The 22792-nt window shown below is 42.6% G+C and overlaps 2 protein-coding genes across 2 annotated transcripts; both read right to left on the bottom strand.

Moving 5' to 3' along the window:
* Window positions 1-1009: 1009 nt before the first annotated feature.
* LOC143182593 (uncharacterized) lies at window positions 1010-1702 on the bottom strand. Its single transcript, XM_076383691.1, has 2 exons — window positions 1295-1702; window positions 1010-1206 (listed from the first exon to the last, which is right to left on the bottom strand). Exons 1-2 carry the CDS (start codon window positions 1487-1489, stop codon window positions 1024-1026), a joined length of 378 nt encoding a protein of 125 aa, XP_076239806.1. The 5' UTR covers window positions 1490-1702; the 3' UTR covers window positions 1010-1023.
* On the bottom strand, window positions 1439-20836 carry LOC143182590 (RNA-binding protein fusilli). The gene is made up of 11 exons (XM_076383686.1): window positions 20693-20836; window positions 14465-14659; window positions 13678-13906; window positions 11425-11514; window positions 9832-9886; window positions 9650-9760; window positions 9026-9296; window positions 8737-8952; window positions 8422-8649; window positions 7399-8277; window positions 1439-1497 (listed from the first exon to the last, which is right to left on the bottom strand). The coding sequence occupies exons 1-10, from the start codon at window positions 20834-20836 to the stop codon at window positions 7402-7404; spliced, it is 2415 nt and encodes an 804-aa protein (XP_076239801.1). The 3' UTR covers window positions 1439-1497; window positions 7399-7401.
* Between the last annotated feature and the right edge of the window lie 1956 nt (window positions 20837-22792).

Genomic DNA, 22792 nt, shown 5'->3' with positions numbered 1-22792 from the left:
AAGAACCTTAATTAAAAGTACGAATCGACGTTGAAAATTGGCTCAAAGGAGTAACACGCTAACGAAATACATAATTAATATTTGTTATACGATTGGTAGCTTCCCACAGCGATTCAAGCAAACCGATGGTCCGGAAGCTAACGTCAAACGACATTTTCTAATCAAATAGCTCAACACGATAAACATGAATCAACGATAATAAACGTATCGTTTAGATAACGACAGGTGAAAGGGTATATATTAAATTTCATATTAAAACTTTAAATTAAATTCAGTAAAATTCTTAAGATAAAAACGCGATCGCGCAATAATTCGTTTCAACAATAACGACCGTTCATGCGACATACAATTCAATACTCGAAACGAAACGTTGCAAAGAGTTTGTACAAATTACAAAAACTAACCGTCGCGTCCAATTAACTAATTAAATTTCGAGTATGAACCGTACGCCACGACCATAGAGCCTATTCAAAACGATCTAGGTTACTTCTAAATCTATTCATTATCCATAATTAGTCGGATCAACTTGCTCCCGGAATGATCCACGCGACGATCTTACGTTCAAAACGCAGAACGACTAGTGGAACCAAGAAACGTGGATTAGAGGGCACAAAACAGAGGCCCGAAAATAACGAGAATCAGAAGGAAAATAGAAAAACGTGCCGTGCGCGTTCTGCTCCAGAATAAACTGAGGCAAACGACGAGAAAGAAACGACGTCACTGCGCTATGCTACGACGACTTGCATCTGTCTCTAGACTAGAAAGAAACGTGCCACCCTGTGGCACGTTAGATTTACAAGGGGGAGCTTTCTTCGAAAATGAAAAACTATCAAGACCTCTTGAATGGTTCGCCATTCGAGTACCAAATTGCGGACGAGGCCTGAAGCTATGCAAGGAGCAGGAAAGACGTAACGTTAAGTTTCTGTCGTGCGAGGCTGAAGTATTACGTTTGACTTGACTCCGTCGAGGATTCACTCGAAACAGGTCTTCTCAAAACGCGGTTCAAGCTCGATGAGAAGACGATCAAACCATGAAAACCTCGACGAAAGGGTTGCACTCCGCTTGAGGAGGTGCAGGAACAGGAACACGCTTCTCCAGATCCATTCGTGGGAGGAAAGCATCGATACGTGGTGGTTCCGCCGTCGATGTAGTAGTTGCTGGTACTGTTGCACCTGGTGGCAGCTGAAGACACTCTGCTGGAGTCAGCTGAAATTGTCATCATATTCTAATTACCATTAGAAAGAAGAGAAAAGTTTATATTTGACTAAATCAAGAATAAAAAACGAGTACTCACCAATGTCGCTTGCTGAGGAATCGCTGCTATACCGCCAACATTCGCAGGATTGTAGTAATTAGTAGGACTGACTGGCGGCGATGGATAAGGCCAATAGAAAATTGGAGGCGGATAAGGTGCCGCGAACTGAGGTGGTCCACGGGGTAGCATTGCAGCCGCAGGTGGGAATATCGCGACTGGCGGTGGTGGCAACATCGTGCCTCCTAAATGGAATGAAAAGAAGGAAGACAATCAACGTTCGATCAAATTCACCCCATTAATCGTGTACTCCACCGGAACAGGAGGAAGAAGAACTACTACAGAAAAAAGAACTCTTTCGTCGGTTCATTGCTTTGCATGAAACCAACTAAGTTTGTAATCGTGAGAAGTTACGTTCAAGACGCACTTGTGAAATCTTTATCGCGGCAACTCGCCCGTGGATTAATAACCTTTTGATAAAAAAAAGATCTGATAACACCCATAGATTCTATATGTATGTACAAACGTAAAAGAAAAAGTGCCCCAACTATGGTAACCACACCACGATTCGTGGTCGATGACATCGTGCAGAAGAGTGACTCGAATGTGCTGCTCTCCTTTCCTCAATCGTTAGCTGTTTTAATTCAAACATCTTTTTATTGCATTCTGGACCAGCAACCTGCACGATTTCACGATTAATTTGACGACGTTCTACGGTACGTGCGAAATTCCTTCTACAATTATATTCAATCTGCATTCGTGAAACAGTGTACTTGATTCGCTGGTACCGTAGAAGGCGCGCCATCCAAAGGAATAATGATTTGGACTTGGCCTACCTGGAAGCACAGAAGTTAGTATTTGTAGATCCCGCTACCAACAGCAATCGACACTGCACCATTGTAACACGATATATACGTATGTTTTATATGTATATGTAGCACCAACTTGCGATTTCGCCCCTTCTGCCAAATCACCAAATTCACTCAGACTCTCCCTCTCTCTCTCTCCCCTTCTTGCTTCCCTCTTTCAAGCTTTTCTCTCTGTCTTTCTCTCTCTATATATATCTCTCTCCCTTCTCTCTTCCCCAGCATATTAAAAGCCCTTCTACGTGGGATCCTCGTCGCGAGTCGAAGAAGCAGAACTTGGATTCAACAGTGAGATACTTTTACATCCCTTAATTTTACTACCTCCAATTTAGACTCGCGTCGAGGGGTTTCGTAGAGTTCCAAGGGATTGGAAGGCACAGGGGAGAGAGTTCGCAAGGAAGTTGCTCAGTTCTGAACAGAAGTTAAGAAGAACAGGTCACGTTGCGTTAAAAAATGAGATACTTTAAGGCCAGACAAGATTTTATGATGGAACTAGACAGATACAATCACAGAGATCAATATCGTACATTAGATTACAGTGCCAATGGCCAGGACGATGGTTAGATGTAATCGCAGGCTTGCCTGGTACGCTGTGTTAATGTCGACACAAAAATTGTTACGCCCTCCGAGAGGACCGTGACCGTTCTTTGGAAAGGACCGAGAAAAAGGGGAGAAGATGGATCGATCCTAGGATCGAGGGAGGGTGAGACACAAAACGAAGGCGAGAGAGCGGGAGACATAGCTATAAACCAACAAACAAAGAGAGAAAGAGAGTAGGAGAGAGAACCTAGAGATGAGCAAGAGGAAACGGAGAGAGAGAAAGAGAGGGAGGCAAGAGTTACGGACACAGAAAAAATCTCCAACTTGATCTGTAGACACCAAAGATACCTGCGAGCCCAGTGAAAAAAAATGTATAGAACGTAACAGGGTAAGGTGGTCGTAACTTTCACGGACATCTATGAAAATCAGAGATCTCCGAGATGCTGTCCTCCTAACAGAATCCATAAACGCCAGCAGTACTCGTCCACGAAAATTACCACCACCAGGCGAGGTAATATAATCAGGGTAAGAGTCCACCAACCCGGCAAGCAAAAAGATACGTATGTCCACAAGGCACATTTATTAAACATTATCGTTCACCATCGATATAATCGTCGATATACAGAAAAAAGTGTGTATACAAAGGGTAAAAAAAGATCAAGTGTTATACTTCTCCGTATGTACGTGTGTGTTGTGTGTTGTGTGTGTGCGTGTCCTACATCCCAGTGGATAAAACGCAATCGAAAGAAGATACTCTATCGTAACGAAGAAAAAAAAAAGAAAAAAAAACAGGGGCAGGTGAAGGAAAGATGGTCGCAGAGAACTGAACTCCGTCCCACTTTCGTTACGTCACGAGGAGAACGTATGCGCGAGACTGTACGACGATTAATTAACTTTCGCCAGGACAATCACGATCAGCCGAGAACTGTCGCGAGTAATTAGAGACTAAGTCAGCGAGCCTGAAGACCCTTGCCCTTCTCGGAAAGCCTTCGACCAAGGATTTCTCGACCACTTGAATTTTAATTAACAATGATTACGTGCCAACTGATGCAAGGATTATTAATAATGATAAAGGCTCGATTCGAAAGGATTTCGAGCGGAGCGAGAGTCTATCTGATTAACATAAACGCACCGCCTGTTCTGGTACGGGGCAGCGACAAACGGTACAGCATTAACAGTAAAATAATAATAGTACTATCGAACATTGAGTTAAAAATGTAGTTGGCGAAGGGACGATACTGTCAGTCACCAGGTTAGCGATTCACAATTAACCAAGACAACACAATTAACGCATGGAAGGGGGAGATACCACGGCCTTGATATATGTATGACGAGAGCTGCTTTGGAGTTAGTACGGGCGATATAGTCTATATCATGTATTGTCTACTGTTCTCATTCCTCTCTATCATCCACTCCTTCCCTATCATTCTCTCTCACTCTCTCTCCCTTCCTCCCCCTCAGTAGCCCATGAGATACGTGTATAATACGGCTCGTGTGAGTGCCCAGCGAAAGCTAATGGCAGGTAGTACACATTCGGACGACATTATGCGCCAATACGTTTCACAAGCGAACGAAAAAGTCAGAAAGACGAAGCTCCGTCTTCGGACACGTGTTCCAGCCGCTATCGGGACAGCCTGTATCTCTGTTACTCATCATTAGACTAGAGTAACTGGGTCGCCAAGCCGAGATCTCCTCAGTCACTCAGGTCTATTGACGCATAACGTCCCATTCAATGCACGCGTATCTCGGTCTTCGAGAAGGCGCATCTTAAGCCGCGCTCCCACGTACAAGAATACACTCGACAGGGATGCACTCGTTCCTTCATCATTTGAAAGTGAATGAAACCCTAGAAAGGCTAAAGAAAGATTCATAAAACCCAAGTGGCTCAGTTTTACTGCAGTTACAAACAAATCGATATACTCCAGTGTCCCACACCTCGCGTTTGTGCACGTGGGAACGTGACTTTACCCGTACAGGCCGCAGTCATCACACTAGTAAATCGAGCAGGGAGATCTGCGCAAGAGAACGTCGAGAAGTTTTTATACATTTCAAGAGAAGCCTTGACATCCAGCTTCGAGGATTAATCTTCGCGGATTCTGACCACCAAAGAACGTCTCGACGCCTCCGATCAATACATTTGTTTCATATTTCGAAACACACCAAGATGCGCCCCCAAAGAGGCAACCCGAAACGGACAGTTCATAAATCTCGCTGTCGTCTGGAGGATCTACGCTCGTTAAAACGAGTTAGTGGTCCAAGAATAGCCGTGGCTCGTTCCGTTTCGCGTCCCCTCGCGAAATCTAGTTTCTAGGATGTCTATTAATGCTAGGTAAAGCCGAATCAGGAAGCATAATCCCGACTGTGAATATATATCGGCAGGCAATACCCGATTCTCGAGTTATATCACTAAGATTGGAGCGCAAAGTGGTCGCGTATCTCGATGCTTCAGCTGTTCTTGCTTATCTTCCCTTAATTACACGCTCTCTAATAATGAAAGGAGCATCGAGGACCGTGGCCACTTTACGCTGCAATTCTGTAACGACAAAACAGGACTAGGTATACCAAGGTACTACTATTCGATTCTATGTAATACACTACCGCATCCTGTCAAATAGAGAGAGGCTTGTGCGAAATTACAGGGATTTGCAGGGCGAAGGAAGGAAACGGTTTACAAGGTGTATAATATCGGCGAGTGGTCAGGGGAGGAATCAACGTCAAGAAAAAGAAGTTTACGTATAATGATCGCGTGTAGAGGGGATAGAAGAACATCTGACGCGTTACGTAATCCTCTGGTCGTGAACGATAGGTAACGAGGAAAGATTGTTACAGGTACTTGTATGCACGTCCCTGCACAAAACCACGACATGCAAACCAGTCATTTCTATACCCGTGGACTTTATACTTTCGGCCAATAACGATCGCCTGATTGGCCTCGTTACTGCGCTGTGCGATTGAAAGTAAGAAGGTAAGGAAAAACGTGGCAAGAAGAATGCAAGAGATCGAGCGTACCAGAAGAACCACGAGGAAGAGCGGCAAAGGACTTCGAGGAACTTTGTGATTATATGGATGATCCTGGAAGCTCTCATAGGCATGGCAGTAATCGATATGACGAGGTTTCCAAGATACACTCGATGTCTTGGGGATCCTAGCGCACCTCTTCTCCATCGATTCGTTCAACTGATTACGTTTATCACAAGATATTGGATATTGGAAGAGCGTCAAAAGAGTGAACACCAAACTGGGGATTACCTAGGTCTGACCAACGATACAAAGTCTAGGAAGTAATTTATCAAGCCTGGCTCTTTTGCTAGAAGAGTTTCTTTATACTAAATATTACCCAATCCTTACTCTCGAAGATTAATATTCGGGAGGAGCTGCCTACAATAAAAAGAGAAAGGATTGGCGACTTTTTTCTTCTAAGTTTAATAGCCAAAGGTATCGTTTACTAAATTCTTTATACCTTGTATCGTTCGACAGACCTCTGAAGACTGCACTATAAGATTTTTTGTTTACTTAAGCTCCGCTTCTGTCGAGAATATAGTGGAGGGCTAGAAATGGAACTGAAAAGTTTTGTCGTGGGACTTGTTTGGCTCAGGAAGCTCACGCAAAGCGATCTCACTTTGTAGCGCGAAACAGGCTCTCTTTATAATTTTATTGTATCATCTCGGACGTGCGTAAAGTAGATGCCGCGTAGAGAGAAAGAGCTACTCTCTAAAAAATCAGAGCGTTATAAAAAAAATCGATAACATTGGATGGAATGTCCATTACTTATCGCTATAATAAAAATATTTCTAGCAAAATATATAAATCATCCTTATATATATTTCTATATATATATATATATATATATATGTCTGTATTTAGATATCTGTGTGTATATATATATAAACTCATATGTATATATTTACATATTCATATAAATCACTAAACATCCGAAAAAAGAACCTAAATCGACGAGTCCTTAATTCGCATTCACGTTAAGGCACTTTATTTTGTTGCACAGGCCATAATATGCAACAAAAGAAACAAAAGAACGGATACAGTCGCGTACAACAATTGATTTTCTAAAATAAGGTATCGTGATTCTCGAAAATCTCACATATTACTAAAAAAAATGAATAACATATCTATAAGACACTCTAAGTACTTGCTCCATAAAAGTAAGTATCAAAATGGAAAACAATTCTGCAAAACAGATTGTATGCAATGAAATACATTCTAGTCGAAGAAAAAGGTTCAAGGACCAAAGATCGCTGAATAACAGTCATCGTGCACACGATGATATAAAAGGGGCTTTGCACAGAGTATCGTGCGGAATGTCGTCGAATAAACTGCCTCTGTGAATAGAAACGTTATGTACCGTGTACACACTCGTCTAAGAAAAATTAATCGTGTGTTGGATAATAATACACAACCACTCTTTTCACACACGATGGTGATGCAACCAGGAAAAGGTTCTTTCGTGCCTAGTACGTGAATTGAACGTACAAAGGAACGAACGATTACTATGTCACGATAGACACGACGTGATTAATCAGTTGGAGGATCCAACCAGTCACGACGAGAAAACTGTAAGTAGAATGTAGACTGAATCGCGCATCTCGATTAAATTATACCTCTCTCATTGTTAATTTAAGGCATTAACAGATGTATACATCAATAAAATCGCGCGACTCTTCCATATAAAAGCCACTCGTGAAAGAAAAAAAACTTTCGTTTATCTAGCACACAGTTCAATACCTATCATATCTGAGGATAAAATTGAGCAGGATAGGGCAAGCCAGGGGCCGTAGCCGGAGCCTGCGCGAACGCTGTGGCAGGTGTGTGCCAAGTAGCGCGTTTCGCGACAGTGTTCTGCGTGTCTGGTGGGAAAGCAGTTTCCCAAGATCGTTTGAGTCCCATAATAGCAGTGTGATTGATAGGGCCAGCCTGGACGATGGGCGTCAATAAGCTGTGATGCGTTGGCGCCCGTAGAATAGGGATTCTGGAGGGAACGTTGAAGAGTAGAAAAGGCGCCGGGGCTGGTTGTTGAGCGTGAAGAGCAGCGGCAGCAGCTGCAGCCGCGGCCGCCGCTGGAGGAGCCATGGCATACGCAGGAATCTGATGCTGCGGATTTGGACCAGGCAGAGCCAGTGTCTTAGTCGTGACTGAAGAAGTCGGGGAGGCAGGAGTGGTGGAGGTGGGCGGTGGATTCGAGGCTAAAGCCATCAACCAAAAGTCCTGATTTCGGATCGCCTGCGCCTGAGCTTGAACCTGAGCTTGAGCTTGCGCCTGAGCCTGCGCCTGTGCTTGGGCTTGAGCCTGTACTAGCGCGTGAATATCCCAGAGGGGTGGCTGCGCCGTCGGTACCGGGACCGGTACCGGCGTAGGCGGAGGCGGATGTGTCAAAGTGGCGGGATTTTGTGTGGTCAACGTACCGGGTGATAGCAGAGCCTTGGTGGACGGCGGCGTTACCGCGCCCGTCAACACCAGATTCATGTCGTCCCCGCTGCACTGGAACACTTCGATATATCGTTGCTTCTTGCCATAGATCATATACCGATGGTGCCGCTGCGAAGCGCACGCGTACGCCGAACTTTCACTGTCCATTTGAATGAATGCCTCGCCGGATGGCTGACCCTGTATGATACAAAATATTTGTTTAATATTAAGTTACAATAGCACCCGATGAAATCTTATAAAATAGGCAACGCTTTAAGAATTCGTAATATTGTAACATTTTGAGGCTTGGGTACTAAAGACAGCGGTGAAAGGAATACTTACTTGAGCATTATAAACCATATGAACACCTTGGTAAACGATATTCTTCGAGTGCTCGCCCATGAATTCAAGAATATGTTCTACGAGTGCCTCGTAGGGAAGACCACGTAACCGGACGCAATCTTTACGTGTGCCGGACGTAATAATGTGTTGTGGAAGTATTGGAGGAAGCTGTGGAATAGGTGGTGTTGGTAATACAACTTGTTTTGGATCAGTCGCCCTGTTCAGAACCTGGAAATTGCAAAATCGATAGGGGAATGAGTAAAGTCTATTTTTATTGTACTTTACTCTCTTACCCGCATCATGGCTAATACATACCTGTTGTACCTCGGCAATTGTACTTCGAAAGAGTTCGATATACCGGCTACCAATGCAATCTCTGTGTTTGCTCAAGGCCTTCACAGCATCCTCCTCTTTTGCAAATAGGACGAAAGCGTCTCCAGTTGCCCTACCATCTGGTTTCTTAACGAACAGAACTCCATCTTCCCCGTCTAATACGTGACAAGGCTTTTGCCCTGATAGAAAGAAGTCGAGCTGTAAAAAAATAATGCAAAGATAAAGGGAAAACTCAGATCCATGGTAAAATTGTTTTATTCTTAATACGTACCACTTGCTTAGCAACGCAGTCATATGGTAAGCCTCTCATTCTCACGATTACTTGCGCTCCTCGTGACAAAAATGCATGAGCTTCACCACTTGTTCCTCCAGCTACACCGACAAAATCTTCTCCAGAGGCTTTGTAAACCTCTATATACCGACCTCCCATGTGGTGTTTATGTCTTTTTAATGCCATATCTCTATGTTCTTTGTTAATAAAACGTACCAATGCTTCTCCGTTACGTCTTCCCATAGGACTTAAACACAGAGCTACACCACCCCTGTGAAATAACAGATAGTAAGACAAACTTTATGATAGCAACTCATCATGTGTTGCATTGCATAGCAAACAAGAGGCATAATAATTTTGAAAATCATTGGCAAAATTATATAGTGCTTCAGATTCATGACCTTAGATAATACTTATCATTGCATAAGATACAAACAAGCAAGTAGATGTTTTCAGAAGCTGTTTGTTATTTCATGAGAAGTAAACAGAACTATTTCTCTGAATTTTTACCTTTTCTATGTGTGTCCAAGTGGCTTGTAGATAAATGGGGCCAATTATTACACTTCAGTGAATACAAATTTTATACTTAATGTCTATATACATACATATGTGAGTTTCACTTACTTAGCAACATTTAAACCACGAAAAAATTTTGCTATATCCTGGTCAGAAGATTGCCAAGGTAGACCTCGTGCTCTTACTACACAGCCATTGTCAACTTCCTCATCTTTTGAGCTGCAAATAATTAGTATAAAATTAAACAGATAAATTTTACAATCTGTTAAAGCAAAGAATTAGTAACTCACCATATACCAGGTTCTAAAACAATGTTAACTACCTCAGGAGTTTGGAAGACGTGACCTGTAATAAAAAGTACATAAGCTGAAACAGCAAGTATAAAGTTATTTGCAATACTACTTTTCTAATATATCAACTCAGGCTAGAGAAATCAAAATATCACATTAATTTCTGCATATTCAAATTGAGATTATTTTCCATTCCATAATTAGTACGCAAATCGATTCTCCCGTGAAAATTATAATCACAGTTCCGGTGTCTTGAACTGTCGCTTGTGAGTTTCCTTTGTAATCTCACACCATTTGTCTCTGGTTTCTCATACCTGAGCAAAATGTTCACGATTCAATTTGCCTACTCGGTGCAACGTGTCAGCGCACGTTTCAAAGAATTTTAATGCCACGTGAATCAATATCTTTCTTTCATGATTACTTCTGCTCATTCCGATTAACATAAATACTGACATTTATTAGCAATAAAGGAAATAAATTTTCCAGAATAATCAATTAAAACTCCCGCTTATTAATGACATGCGCGTTTTATAAAAAGAAAAAGCACTTGCTGCTTATTACGAATAAAGAATGTTACAAAACCGTGTCCAAACATTTAAAATTTTAAATTACTGAGAGTTGGGCACCACTGTGATAAGGAGTACATTATGGCCGTCACTGCTTATAACATTACACAGCTTGACCCGCGCTCATAAACCATGAACACGCATAAGGGACCAATGCACGGATCTAAGACACACACTATTCTCTCTCCCTATTCCTTTCGTCCTCTTATTCTGTCGTTTCATTTCCCTCGCATTCGCTTTAGCTAGCCTTTCTTCGTTTGCATACAATGCAAACAGTGCTGGGCAAGATTTCAAACGCAAGAGAAGAATTTTGAATTCTAATTACGTATTAGTCTTCTAAACTTAAGGGACAAAATTAACAGTTAGCCAATTCATTTGAAACTTTTAAATTCAAACAATTATTTTAACATGACTGCAGTATAGAGTAATAGAATTTTAAATTCGCTTTCGAATAAATTGCCACGCTATTGAATATTATCATTGCATATCAAATTCTAATATATTACATCTAATTAATATCGTGAATGGAAAATAACAGAACTTCCGTTCAAGCACATTTTTTTCTGCAATATGACACGTTTCTACGAAAATTTTTGCCTTGGAAGTCTCTCACGACCTTGTCCATTATGAACGGAAGAAGATTCATAGTCCAACCACGTGCCAATCGGCACGAACACCAAGACTGGATTAAACTGAAAATTTGTACATGTGTATACGTGTTTCATTGTCAATACGTAATCAAAATTCGGGGTAATCATGATCGAAGACCGAGTTACTGATTATAACATAAAATTAGACGGCGTAAAGCTTGCGTTATGGCTCAAAAAAAAAAATAGAAATATCATATATGAACCTTAATCTTGAAGAAATAATTAAAGGCCATCTTTTTTTTAGTACCCCTGACATGTTGGTTAATTACGAAAAACTGTCGCCATCGAGGTCGTGAGAGTAGATTAGATATCAATTTTTTTAATACTTATGCCGTATTACGATTGCGAGGAAAATTCATAAAGACTCGACGACTTACCATCCTTGATCATTCTTTGCATTACGCTGATCATATCTTGTATTTCTTTCACATGATAATCGTTCTCCGTATCTGACGGTAAGCCGAAATCTGATTTTCACCAGTCAAGGATCAATAATTCATAACGCAGATTATCTTTTACATAATCGTACAAGGTGTATCGAGATAGCAAGCGAAAGCAAACATTATCAAATATGTTATCGTATTTAGAATCATAAATTGTATTGTTTTAATGTAATTTGTACATCAACCTCTGTCCTGGGAAACTAATTGAAAGGAAATGGCATGAATTCCCATCTAAACTCTCTACACAATTAGTCAGAGGAATATTGTGTTTATTATACAAGTTGCAAAATATATGAAACAAAATAACTCTTAATGAAGCCATAGCCAGAGGGAAAAAGCTAGTCAAAATGTCGAGAAATCCAACAAACTTGTTACGCGCATAATTATTATCCATATATCTCATTTGGTCGTCAAGCTGTTACCAATATCTCCACCAGGTTGACCTTTAAACCGTGTTCCGCGCGTGATAAGGCTGCGTTGACCACTCAGTGGGACGTTCTTAAGTCACTCGATCGATATTGCTGTCATACATTACAATTTCGTCTATTTTCCTATACTTTACTCAAAATTCTATCCGATCGTCAAGTATCGATCAAATATAGCAACACTAATTAAAAACCCATTAACAAGACATCTAGTAAGTATCATTAGTGTCTCATTTATAAAGACTCAAGCAAGACTAGATTCAGAATAAAATAGAGGAAGACTTGTGAAGATTCATTAACATTTCTGATTCCATCAACTACATACTTTTATATATTTCAACAGGTTCGTCTAACAAAAGATGATTAACGATACCAATCAAACAAATCGAAAGGTTTGGCGATCTCATTGCGACACTGGCATCGATCGATATCCTATATATACGATATCACGGCAGCCACAGGTGGTTTTGTTTTATTAGCGACAGATACACACATGCTACCAAGAATATGGAACGAGACTTGGATCCACAACAGGTACCCATTTGCATCAAAGAACGTCTCCACTTTTAGATGAAATCTCACCCACGGGCTCGCGCGATTACACCTTTTATGCAAATGCCGAAGAGAACATGGAAGAAGCTGAGCCGATATGTACACAGATGCGAAGCGAGTTTTTTCTACTTTTTCGTTTCCAAGGAGACGAAAATATAATTATGTTTTATGCGTCCTTATGCATATGAATGACTCTGTACAGCGACACACACACGTCTAGAGAAAAGGAAACATGACGCGCTGAAAAGTTGCTGGAAAAGAATTTCCACGCCACTTTCATGACCCACAAATTTACTTCATTTTCATGAGCCACCGGGTTTTTCAATAATTTTCAATGAAAAAGGTATTAAATCCTCCAGACATCTTGGCGTTCAAGCATGCTCATAATAAAGGAAACGTACCTCTGATTTGTATCGTCAACTGTTCAAGAAAAGTGATGAGATGGTAGGCTACTTCATCGCCGATGTGATACACGCAGATCGAGAAAACATACAGTGGCACACTCCCACGAATTCCTCAAGAGTTTGAAGTTTCAGATTAGACCAAAATCAACGCGACAGCGAAAGTACTATATTTTGTTGTGCCCGTGCGTGTGTGGCTTATAAGAGCGCAATTACGCGATACAAGCACACTCTCCACTCGCTTGCAGACTGACTTTGGCACCAGCGGTTAGTTCGTCGTCAGGTTCGTCGAATATGTTGGATTCGACTTCTGTCGCGCCGCCTAACGGCCGCACGCCTTGGAATTCTCCTCATTTCGACCATAGTCGTCGCCTTGAGACAATCGCGCCGTATCGAAAACCGAGACCTTTGCTTTGGACGACAGTGGACGCTTGCGTGACCAAACGAGTATCGAAAATGATTGAAAGTTAAATTGAGAAAAAAGGAACACACATTTAAAACTGAATCCATAAGACATGCCTTTTTCTCGATATTTTCGCAGAGACTTAAATTTACTGGAATTTTTTCGTGCCCCATATACTCGAGAGAGGGAGTAACTCGACACTTTGACAGCCCTACATCTGTTCCAGGGTTCATTCCAGACGCCACGGGAATTCTTTGTTAAAAAGACAGCGGCTGATGCAGGCAGAAATATGTTGCAGGGAAGAGAATATAAAATTCGTGGGCAATTTTGAGCTTTCGATTCTTCTGATGCTTGAAACGACCGCTGAGCTGGTCGAAAAGGTTAAGGGTGATTCGTAAAAGGATACATTCCAACATCTCCTGTATGCCAAACGTTGAAAGCTCCCCATGAGTTGAATAACAGGCGACGAATTCCTTGCGGAGGTCGTGAAAGAGGGTGTAGTGCTCTGGCAGCTCGATGTCTTTGTTGCAGGCCTCCGGGTGCAAGCATTGTCTCAATGGCGCCTGGCCGTCTACGACGAAACGTGGCGCAGAACCGGACGTCACGCACGACATGGACGACCACCATGCCTCGAACTTTCGTTGAAAATGATATCGTTTTAAAAATCACTCTGCCTTACATAAAATGCCGTGCGTAATCGCAGACTTTCTCTATTAATACTTTCAAAAAATATTTATTCTGTTTCGTGAAACTAAAATAACTATATAAGCTTCACTATTTACTTCAAAATCTACACTAATGAGAATAATATGCAATTTTAAAGTATTGTAGGACTTAACACGAAACTTAATCCTGATGGTTTAAGTCCTACCATGGCTAATTCTATTTTCTTTAGGAGACTATTACTAAATCACAGTTCAAGTCTCTAGTTCTTTTAATTACACTAATTTGAGAGCCGATTAATCGAGATTCTACTGTGCATGAGAATTAACCATTGTATTATGAAAAAGAGAAAGTATGCCTGTAAATCTGCAGCTTCAGGCTCCAATGTAAAATATTTGCTCTGCGATAGGAAGCATTACGTGAATTTGAGAATGTGTAGCCAGTATCAATTAAAGTCGTACTTTCCCTTATCTTTCCCTATCGAGGGATACATGTACAGAAGAGAAAATTTCTCGATAAATCGTGATTACCTGCTGGATCGCCTGATCCAGGGAGATTCCGTGCTCTCGAACTGTTTTCTCTGTTAGCGCTGGAGCATGCGCCAGCGCTGCTTCGCTGATCACTCCACTACTTCCGGCGACTGCCGGATTGTCGCTACCGGTTCCAGGCGTACAACTTTCGTCCATTACCATCGGTCGTACAATATACTGTTGCCTGCCCAGCACCTGTAATCATTCAATTAAAACATAATCAATTTCACAATTAACTCATTTAATTTGTGATTCCATAATCCACAAAAATAAATTGGAATATGGGAATCCTGTATTCTCGAGATTTTATAAACTCTCTACTTAGTATTTATATGTTATATTTGAGAAATAAATGAAATTCTCGTTGAATGGAATTGAAATCCTTTCATTGACGGATCGATAGTGCAGGGTGCAAAGTGCAGAGTGCCCCTGGAATTTTGCAACTTGCCATGCAGAGTTACTGAACTGAATTGGTTGCATGCATACAGGGGTATGCAAAATAATGAAAGTCGTAGACCTAGACCAGCATTCGCCAATAGCTAAGAGAGATTTCGTAAAGCCTATCTGGCGCAATCGTGAGAAATTATATAGTACTGGTCCCCTAGCAACGAACTTTTCTATTTTTCGTCTATTCAAAAGTATAGATCCAAACGTTAGAATCATCTTGATATAACACAAACTGTTTGATCATGGGAATAATTTTATATCTACATCTCGAATCACTTTCTCTATAGACTAACTCAGTGCCTGTTGTGACGTAAAGTATCCTTCCTTCAAGAAAAAAAATGGTATGCTCTGACGCAATGATTCCATCACGTGGATCCTTCAAAAAGAAACACAAATGAAACCTGTTCATCACAGCGCTTTCTGGCTAAGGATAATATTCGTGTTTAAAAAGGTCGTTTCCGCATCAGCTTACATAAAACCCTCGGTATAAAATTATCTAAATGAGTTTAAAAACGGTGTACTACGCGTCTCCGTGACTACACCTTGTGTCATTAATTATGACTGGGAGGAATTTGGAGTAATTATTCGTGCCATGCAGAAAGAAACGACCTATGGAAACCACGGGGAAAGAGAAAAACCTCATGAAAACATATTATTCTACGTATTCAATTTGCTTTACAATCACTTCTTTTTGAATAGTACGACGCGATTAATTAAAGTGTATCATAATTGAATCGGTAGTTTGAAGGGAATAAATACCAAAAATAGAAAATCGGAATTCCACTGCTAATAATCCATGTTAAAGCCTTGTCCTACTTATCAGTGGTAAAGAAAGATAAAAAAGATAACAAAAGCAGTCTCCAAGGGACCTAAATTCTATCGTGAAATTTACATTACTGTGAAGAAGAAAACAAATTTAGAGATTACTTCTTATTCATACTTCTGGATTTATTCCTTTATTAAAGCTATCGATTCAATTGACGCTTGCCCAGGCAATCAAGGGAATCCATGCTACGTAAATACGCGGATGTCGCGAGCAACCGATGCCAGCAAAGCTGTTGCAAGAAACTTAATAGGCAGGTTCTTTAACGCGGGGTTAACGGATCAAGGTAGTTCGGTAGGCAAGCATGCCACCGGTGCCACGAGCTTGGAATTATCTCCGTCGACGTGTCGATAAAGTCTCATGGCGTAACTCGCGACCTAAACGTACCACTATTATGCATTACGTAAATGTTAATTATTAGCCGATAATCACGACCAGCCTTTGCGAACCAGCTGTGTAATATGGAACTGTGAGGATATCGTTCAGCTACAGGAAGAAATCGTGCTCAAGGCTTAAAAGTATAATAAAAAACTAATATTAGAAAGATAGAAGGACTATTGAATCAGACAATAGACATTAACTTATCACTTGCATCGAAATGGTATTCAGGGTATTAATTACAAAGAAGAAAGGACATCGTTAGGAATTCCTGTGGAAACCTCTCGTAAAGTTCATCCAGGAGAATCTTAATACTCGATTTTCCTGGCCTAGATGGGGCCTCCCCATTATCTCTGTTTCTGTATACCCTAAGGTTTAGTAGGGTTGGTGTAGTCCTTCCAAGGAACGATTTACGATACGGAGAAATAATACCGAGGCCGTCTTCGAGGCAGGTAAGCGTCTCAGAATACCTGCTCGACGCGCCGAAAGCTCGCTCATCTCAATTTTACTGTTCTACGACCGTAATAAAGGTCAATGAAATATTCAGTGTGATATTGTGGGTTGGGATCATGCTTTACAACCGATCGGTGTCGTAAAGTTTTATTTCACTATTGTTCTTTCGACTGCGAGGGCTCAGTGGTGGAAGATAAGTGGATTAAGAATGCATAGTTTGTGGATTGACAGCAAAAAAGCTTTAGAAAGGAAAGGAACTTGGCATTTGCCTACAGGTAGAAAGAATCAGAGAGATCCTGTATACGCAGTTTCCTACGCGGTCAATCATCAAGTGGGGGAATTATTGACTTACAAATTGAAGAGCTGAATGTATCTTTGAAATTATTAATTCCCAAGCGCATGTCTGTTCAAATGTTTTTAGTTTCGTTCCGCGACTATTACCAATAGCTGCATATTTAATATGTATGGAAAGTGGAAATCGAACGAATAACATTCTGGGAGACGTAAAAAGTCTGGGAAACTAATTAACTTCCATACGAAGAAGAAGAAAATCAAGAGCAACGAGACCATAAACGAGAGGACAGAGTACGAAATCTCAATTCTCGAAGGAGGAAAAACATGCTCGATAGCAAAGGCGAGCAAAAGAGTCACAAGACAGGTATAAAAAGATAAATTTAAAGTGTAACAGTCCTAAAGTGCCAAGACACCGAGGTGTAAAACGTAGGTAAAACTCGACGCGAGGCGAACTCATAAATTGCAAATCTGTGAGGCCTGATCACAAACACAGAGACAACCAATGACCAGACTGATAGCTGCTGGGGGGACTGAGGGACTGGTGGGGAAGAGGAAGGGGTTCAAAGGTCGCACGTTGCGACGCGTACAGAAACTTGCTTGCCCTCATCGAGGACGACTCTGAACAAAGTCGGGGAAACACCGCGAATCTCTTCCCCTAAAGCTCAATTTCTGTGAAGTGAATTAGAAGCACCTATTCTGAACAAACAACCATTAAGGCTGATCTCAAATTCCTCTCCAAAATTTAAGAAGATAAAGTGCTAAAAGTTCATCGAAGTTCTACAGGCTGATTCAAATCCTGTTATTAAGGTCAGCTTCCAATTTTACAACACCCTGTACAAGCTTCTATAAATTTATTCCAACGGGCAGTCATCTATTATTAATCCTCACGCTCGCTGGGATTTAATTACAGATCAGAGAGAAGATTATTTTGATTCCAGTATGAAGGTAACGGCGACAGCGTCGAGAACGATTTCAGCGACAACCACGGCCTCCTCAAACCTTTTCCCACAGAATACATTAAGTGTTAGCGGTATTCGTGAGACTGCGACTCGAAGACGAGGCGGCACAAAGAGGGAAGAGGGAAAAGAACGGAGGGAGGAGAAAAGGTTCAGAATGGAGGACCGGAATGGGCCGGACGGACGCGAATAATAGACTGCACGCGTAATATCTAAGCCCAAGGAAGCCGAGGAACGTGGAAAGAGAGTCGGGGGCATAATTGGACGGTCGTGGATTGCGCACACAGCTTGTTTGCACGGCGAGCTCCGAGCAAATATCAGGGAGCAGAAATCACGAGGACGAAGAAAAAGCGACGACGTCGAAGAGGAGATCGATCGAGGAAATCGAAGCCGACTTTAACATTTAAAAGAAAAGGAAATCGATGCAAAAGGTCACGACAGTAAATCGTTAAAGTACGACTTGGCCGATCGATTTTTAAACGCCGGAAACGAATCACAATGGCCGAGTTGCGCAAGCGTTCTCCAAACGAGCGATCGAAACGAGACCGGTTCGTGTGGACGCAAGGCCGGATTTTCTATCTGCGATTTGTTTTTGTCAGAGGCTTCTTCTTGTCGAATCGTGTCACGTAAACGCTGTGACGCGTTTTAGAGTACCAGGAAACGGGCGAATCAAGATTTTTGGACGAGACAGCTCTTAAAATAGAAGGACGATTGCTGAAAAAGGAATGCAATGAAGATGAAACTCCAAATTAAAGAAGTTTCATGGTAACTTTATGGGCAATGAGTTGTATCATCCTGTATATGTGTGGTTTCTTCATTTTGAGAGCAATTCTGTGGTTTCACAGAACTAATCGCCAGCCGTGAGCATTTTTGCTCGACGAGTTACTTGTTTTTAGGCTTCCCAACGTAATTTTCAATCCGTCGAAATTACAGACATTACGCAGCTTCCTCGTTTTTATTTAACGGAGCAAAACCACACGCTCTCCGTTTCGCGTCTCGCGGAACAACCTAGCCTAGCGCAATCTGCGCTTTCCAAGCTGACGAGTCAATGTCCTCCCTTTTCACACGGCAGGGAATGTATCATGAAACGCTTTGGAAGACATTCCAGCCGAACAATTCATCCAGATTCTCAAGAAGATATCTAGAATTGAACGCAGAAAGTGTCGTTAGAAAAATTCAACAATTCTCAAAATTACTCCAAAAGAGAATTATGGCAGAAATACCTGCGAAAGTTTTGCTTCTGATAAATCATTCAATTTGTTACATTCAGTTAGTAATCCTCTACGAAGTAGGAGTGATAACAGATCACCGATAACAGCCTACTGTTCGACCTTTATTTAGCGTGATTGTAATAAAAATTGCACACTGGCTATTGATGAAAGGAGGGGCAGCAAAATACAGAGAGTTTGGACTAGGCCATCCGAGAGCATTTATCGATAAACACGAATGATAGTGACGATACCGTATCGTCGGTTTCTTTGGTGGCCCTTGCGAGGCGAGAGAGGAGCCTCAGCGGCGGCCATTGTCCCCGATCGAGCTCGATCGGAGATAGTCAGGTATGTGACTCGAGGGGAAAAAAGGAAACGACCGTCCAGCTGGAACTCGGGTGCACTCGTGCAAGCCGATTCACAACAAAGAATAAAGAAAACTAGGCGCACCTGTTGCTTGCCGCGCCGTACTGCAGTGAACGCTGCATCCCAGGAAATATCCCCCAAAAAGTAGCGAATTTTAGAGTAACCTAAGAAATATTTAGCACTTTGAGCTACTATTAATATATGAAGAATCTGCATTACCTACAGCTTGTGACATTAATGAGCTCATAATGTTGAGCACAGTGAAAAAGAAGATTGAGGGCAAGTAGAATCCTCGAGGCTAAGTTCTTGCAGTAGTACCGTTTCAGACTTCCGCTTGCGTTCACTTGGAAATGCTTTCCAATGTTTCGTTGTCGCAGTAAACGTCATCCGGGTTTTAGAAGCACCTACATCCGATAAAATTGCTTACAATGCTGGCGGAAACAAGTCACAAAAGGACACGACTCACATCTGCAACCTGTGAGTCCTGTAGTGCTCCAAAAACCTTTCATACAAAATCAAGAACAGAAATAATTATATTAGAGAAGAAATTGACCACAAGACTCTCAAGTTAAAGTGCGACGTTCGCCAGTTAAACGACCTACAATCTTCTGACCTTTCTATTCTACCTAAGTTCATAGTAGAGCAAAGACGCCACGAAGCATTCAGAATCGATAAACAAAAACAATCAAAGTCAAAGTGATTCGAGCAGGAAGCGACGATCGTTTGTATAATCGTAACATGGAAGAATTAATGAGAGGAGACCATGGCGCCAGATAATCTCGGTGTCAAAGCTAGAGGTAATGGACGACCTTTCGAGGGCGCGACGCTCCGCCCCCACCGGATAATTCGAGAAACAATGGCAGCCGTAGACATGCAAAGGCATCATAGCGCGTTACCAGCGCGGTTCGCTGAGAGATTGACAGTCTTCGCGAAACTTTCGCGAAACCTGGCTCAAATATCCATCATTTTCGAGCCTGAACTCCATTACACACGATAGACTAATAGACAACGATCCATTCTTCTCCAAAACTACTAAATTTCCTTAGCAAAACCAAAGGCGCACAAGCCAACCATAACAACTACTCAAAGAATCGCGCTAACTTATTCTATCCATCCTATTTCTCAAGAAACAACCTAGCATATGCGAACCATTGTTGCAGGACATTACTCTGAATCCCTCCAACAATGAAATCATACCTGGACATTCAGTCCACTCGGCTGAAAACCGCAAACAGGGAAAGGAGTGAATCGGCGAATCGGTTCGCGCGATTCCACGTTCCCCTGTTCCAAATCTGCAAATTACCTTGTTCTGCAGCACGTCGATGAGCACATACACAAGCAGCGTGATCTCCTCCTCGTCAGAACCGAGAGCGTTCCCCTGGAGACCAGCGGTCGCCACGTAAAGGGCGACCAGGTGGCTGGGTCCCCTCGAGCCCGTGGTCTGCATCTTAGGATCTATTCCTCTCGTTCCGTTCGATCACTGCTATGCCACTTGCCAATGAAAAACCACTGGAGCTATACCTTCTCACACTTCACGAGCAGAAGACACAGTCTCCTGATAGCAATCCTCGAACAGGCGAACGAAGCTCCTAGGACCCGGTCCCTCGCACTATCTTACATCCACAGACTTCGAGTATCCTTCCCCGACATTGTCGTCTATTTACCGCGTTCGGTGCGTGCGTGTGCGTACGTTTGAGGTTATGGCTCGATCGACAGGTTGGATCGCGAGGCCGATCGATGCACACGCGTGCTATACGTGTCCGCGCGCCACGTTTGCGCAGGTATCGCGCGATTACTCCGGCCAGCACCCGCGAGCGAGTCGTTTCCTGCGCGGTTGTCTGACGGACCACCGTCGTCGCGAGTGGCAAGCTTTCGTGCAACACTGGCCAACAACCGGCCGACCGTTGCGCACACACGTCGTCGTTGCCTCACCTGGCGACTGCGCATCGAACCCTGCCGTGCTCGTTCGCTAGGAGAGTCCAGACCCTCCAGCTCGCTCGCTCCTTCGCTGACTCGCTCGCTCGTCCGCTTTCCGGCTACGGCTCGGCTCGCGCGAGCTGCTGGCGAGACGAGGACAGAGCGCGCGACAGTCGGGACCGTGGGACAGAGATGGGACGAGGGATGGCAAAAAACGCGGAAACTCGACGATAACGGCACGGAACGTTTGAATTCGAGAAACTTCTTGCGCGATCGCGCGATACGAAGCCGATTGACGGTGGCAGATCGAGCTGTTTCGGTGAAAACGCGCGACACCAGGTCGATGGAGGCGAAGGGAAAGGCAGGAGCGGCGACGCATTGGCCAGGTGCGCAGACATTCCACTCGCTTGCGGTACGCTCACCCCGCTACACCCGATTATTTTCCACCTGGAGAGCGCCACGTTTACCTCCTCATGGCGGATCCGATATGTATGTGTGTATGCCGAACCGAAGATAGTTCCCGCAGTATGAATGAATTTCGTGGAGATGCTTGGAGAGGTGACCAGGAAAGCATACGGGGTGTGCTGTTTTCCTGGTCTAGTCTGCGCGAGTATAATTGGCCCAGAAATATAAGGTCGTAAAATTAATGAACATGTCGGGCCACTAGGCCAAGTGAAGTGACAGGAATATTGGGAGACGAGGGTTTCAGGATCTTGAAGGACCACGATCAGTTGTCTGTTTATATTAGACACTTCTACTTTGCCTCGATTTAGCATGCTATATTTCTGGGTAAACTATACAGCGAGGTTTTATAATCGTACTATGAAAATTATTGGTATAGGAACTTCAAAATTAGGACTCCGAAAAAGTGTCTCAAGCTAAAAACTTGGTAGAGAGTCTATATCGAGGAAACACTGGAACTTTGAAAGCTATTAGCGAAAAGATTCCAGCGATAGAATAAACTGTCAAGTCTGTTCGATGCTACTGAGATACGATAGCGGTGTGTAAACAATAGAATAATGATAAGAGTGATAGTATTAGTATCGGAAGCCGTCACGTGCTTTGGACTACGCTAGAAATCTTGAGACACCTTTAGAGTCCAAATATTGTATATGTATAATGATGTATAATGACAAACAAAAAGAGAAAAATACTTTGAAAGTTAGATCGAGGATTTTGAGACACCGTGTATAGGCGAGCGACGTTAGGAGGTAGGTTTGCGATCGGAGCAAAATGGCGGTTACCTTGCACGCTCCTTCTGAGCATAAAGCTCTAACTTGTAAAAGATCACAGGTACGTACCGTCGCCTGTGCCCCCGTTTCGGTGCTCCCTCCATGACATGATTATGGCCTTGATAGCGTGCGTACACGAACCTGTCTTGTCCCACTGTTAACCTTTTTCGCAACTTCTCATATTTTCGAAAATCCGCGAAATATTTATATTCGTGTAAAATATGGTAACACAAATTAGCCATCCATTCCCTAAT

The sequence above is a fragment of the Calliopsis andreniformis genome, chromosome 8, assembly GCF_051401765.1.
Source record: "Calliopsis andreniformis isolate RMS-2024a chromosome 8, iyCalAndr_principal, whole genome shotgun sequence".
Taxonomy (NCBI): domain Eukaryota; kingdom Metazoa; phylum Arthropoda; class Insecta; order Hymenoptera; family Andrenidae; genus Calliopsis; species Calliopsis andreniformis.
This window is presented reverse-complemented; position numbering and strand designations above follow the sequence as displayed.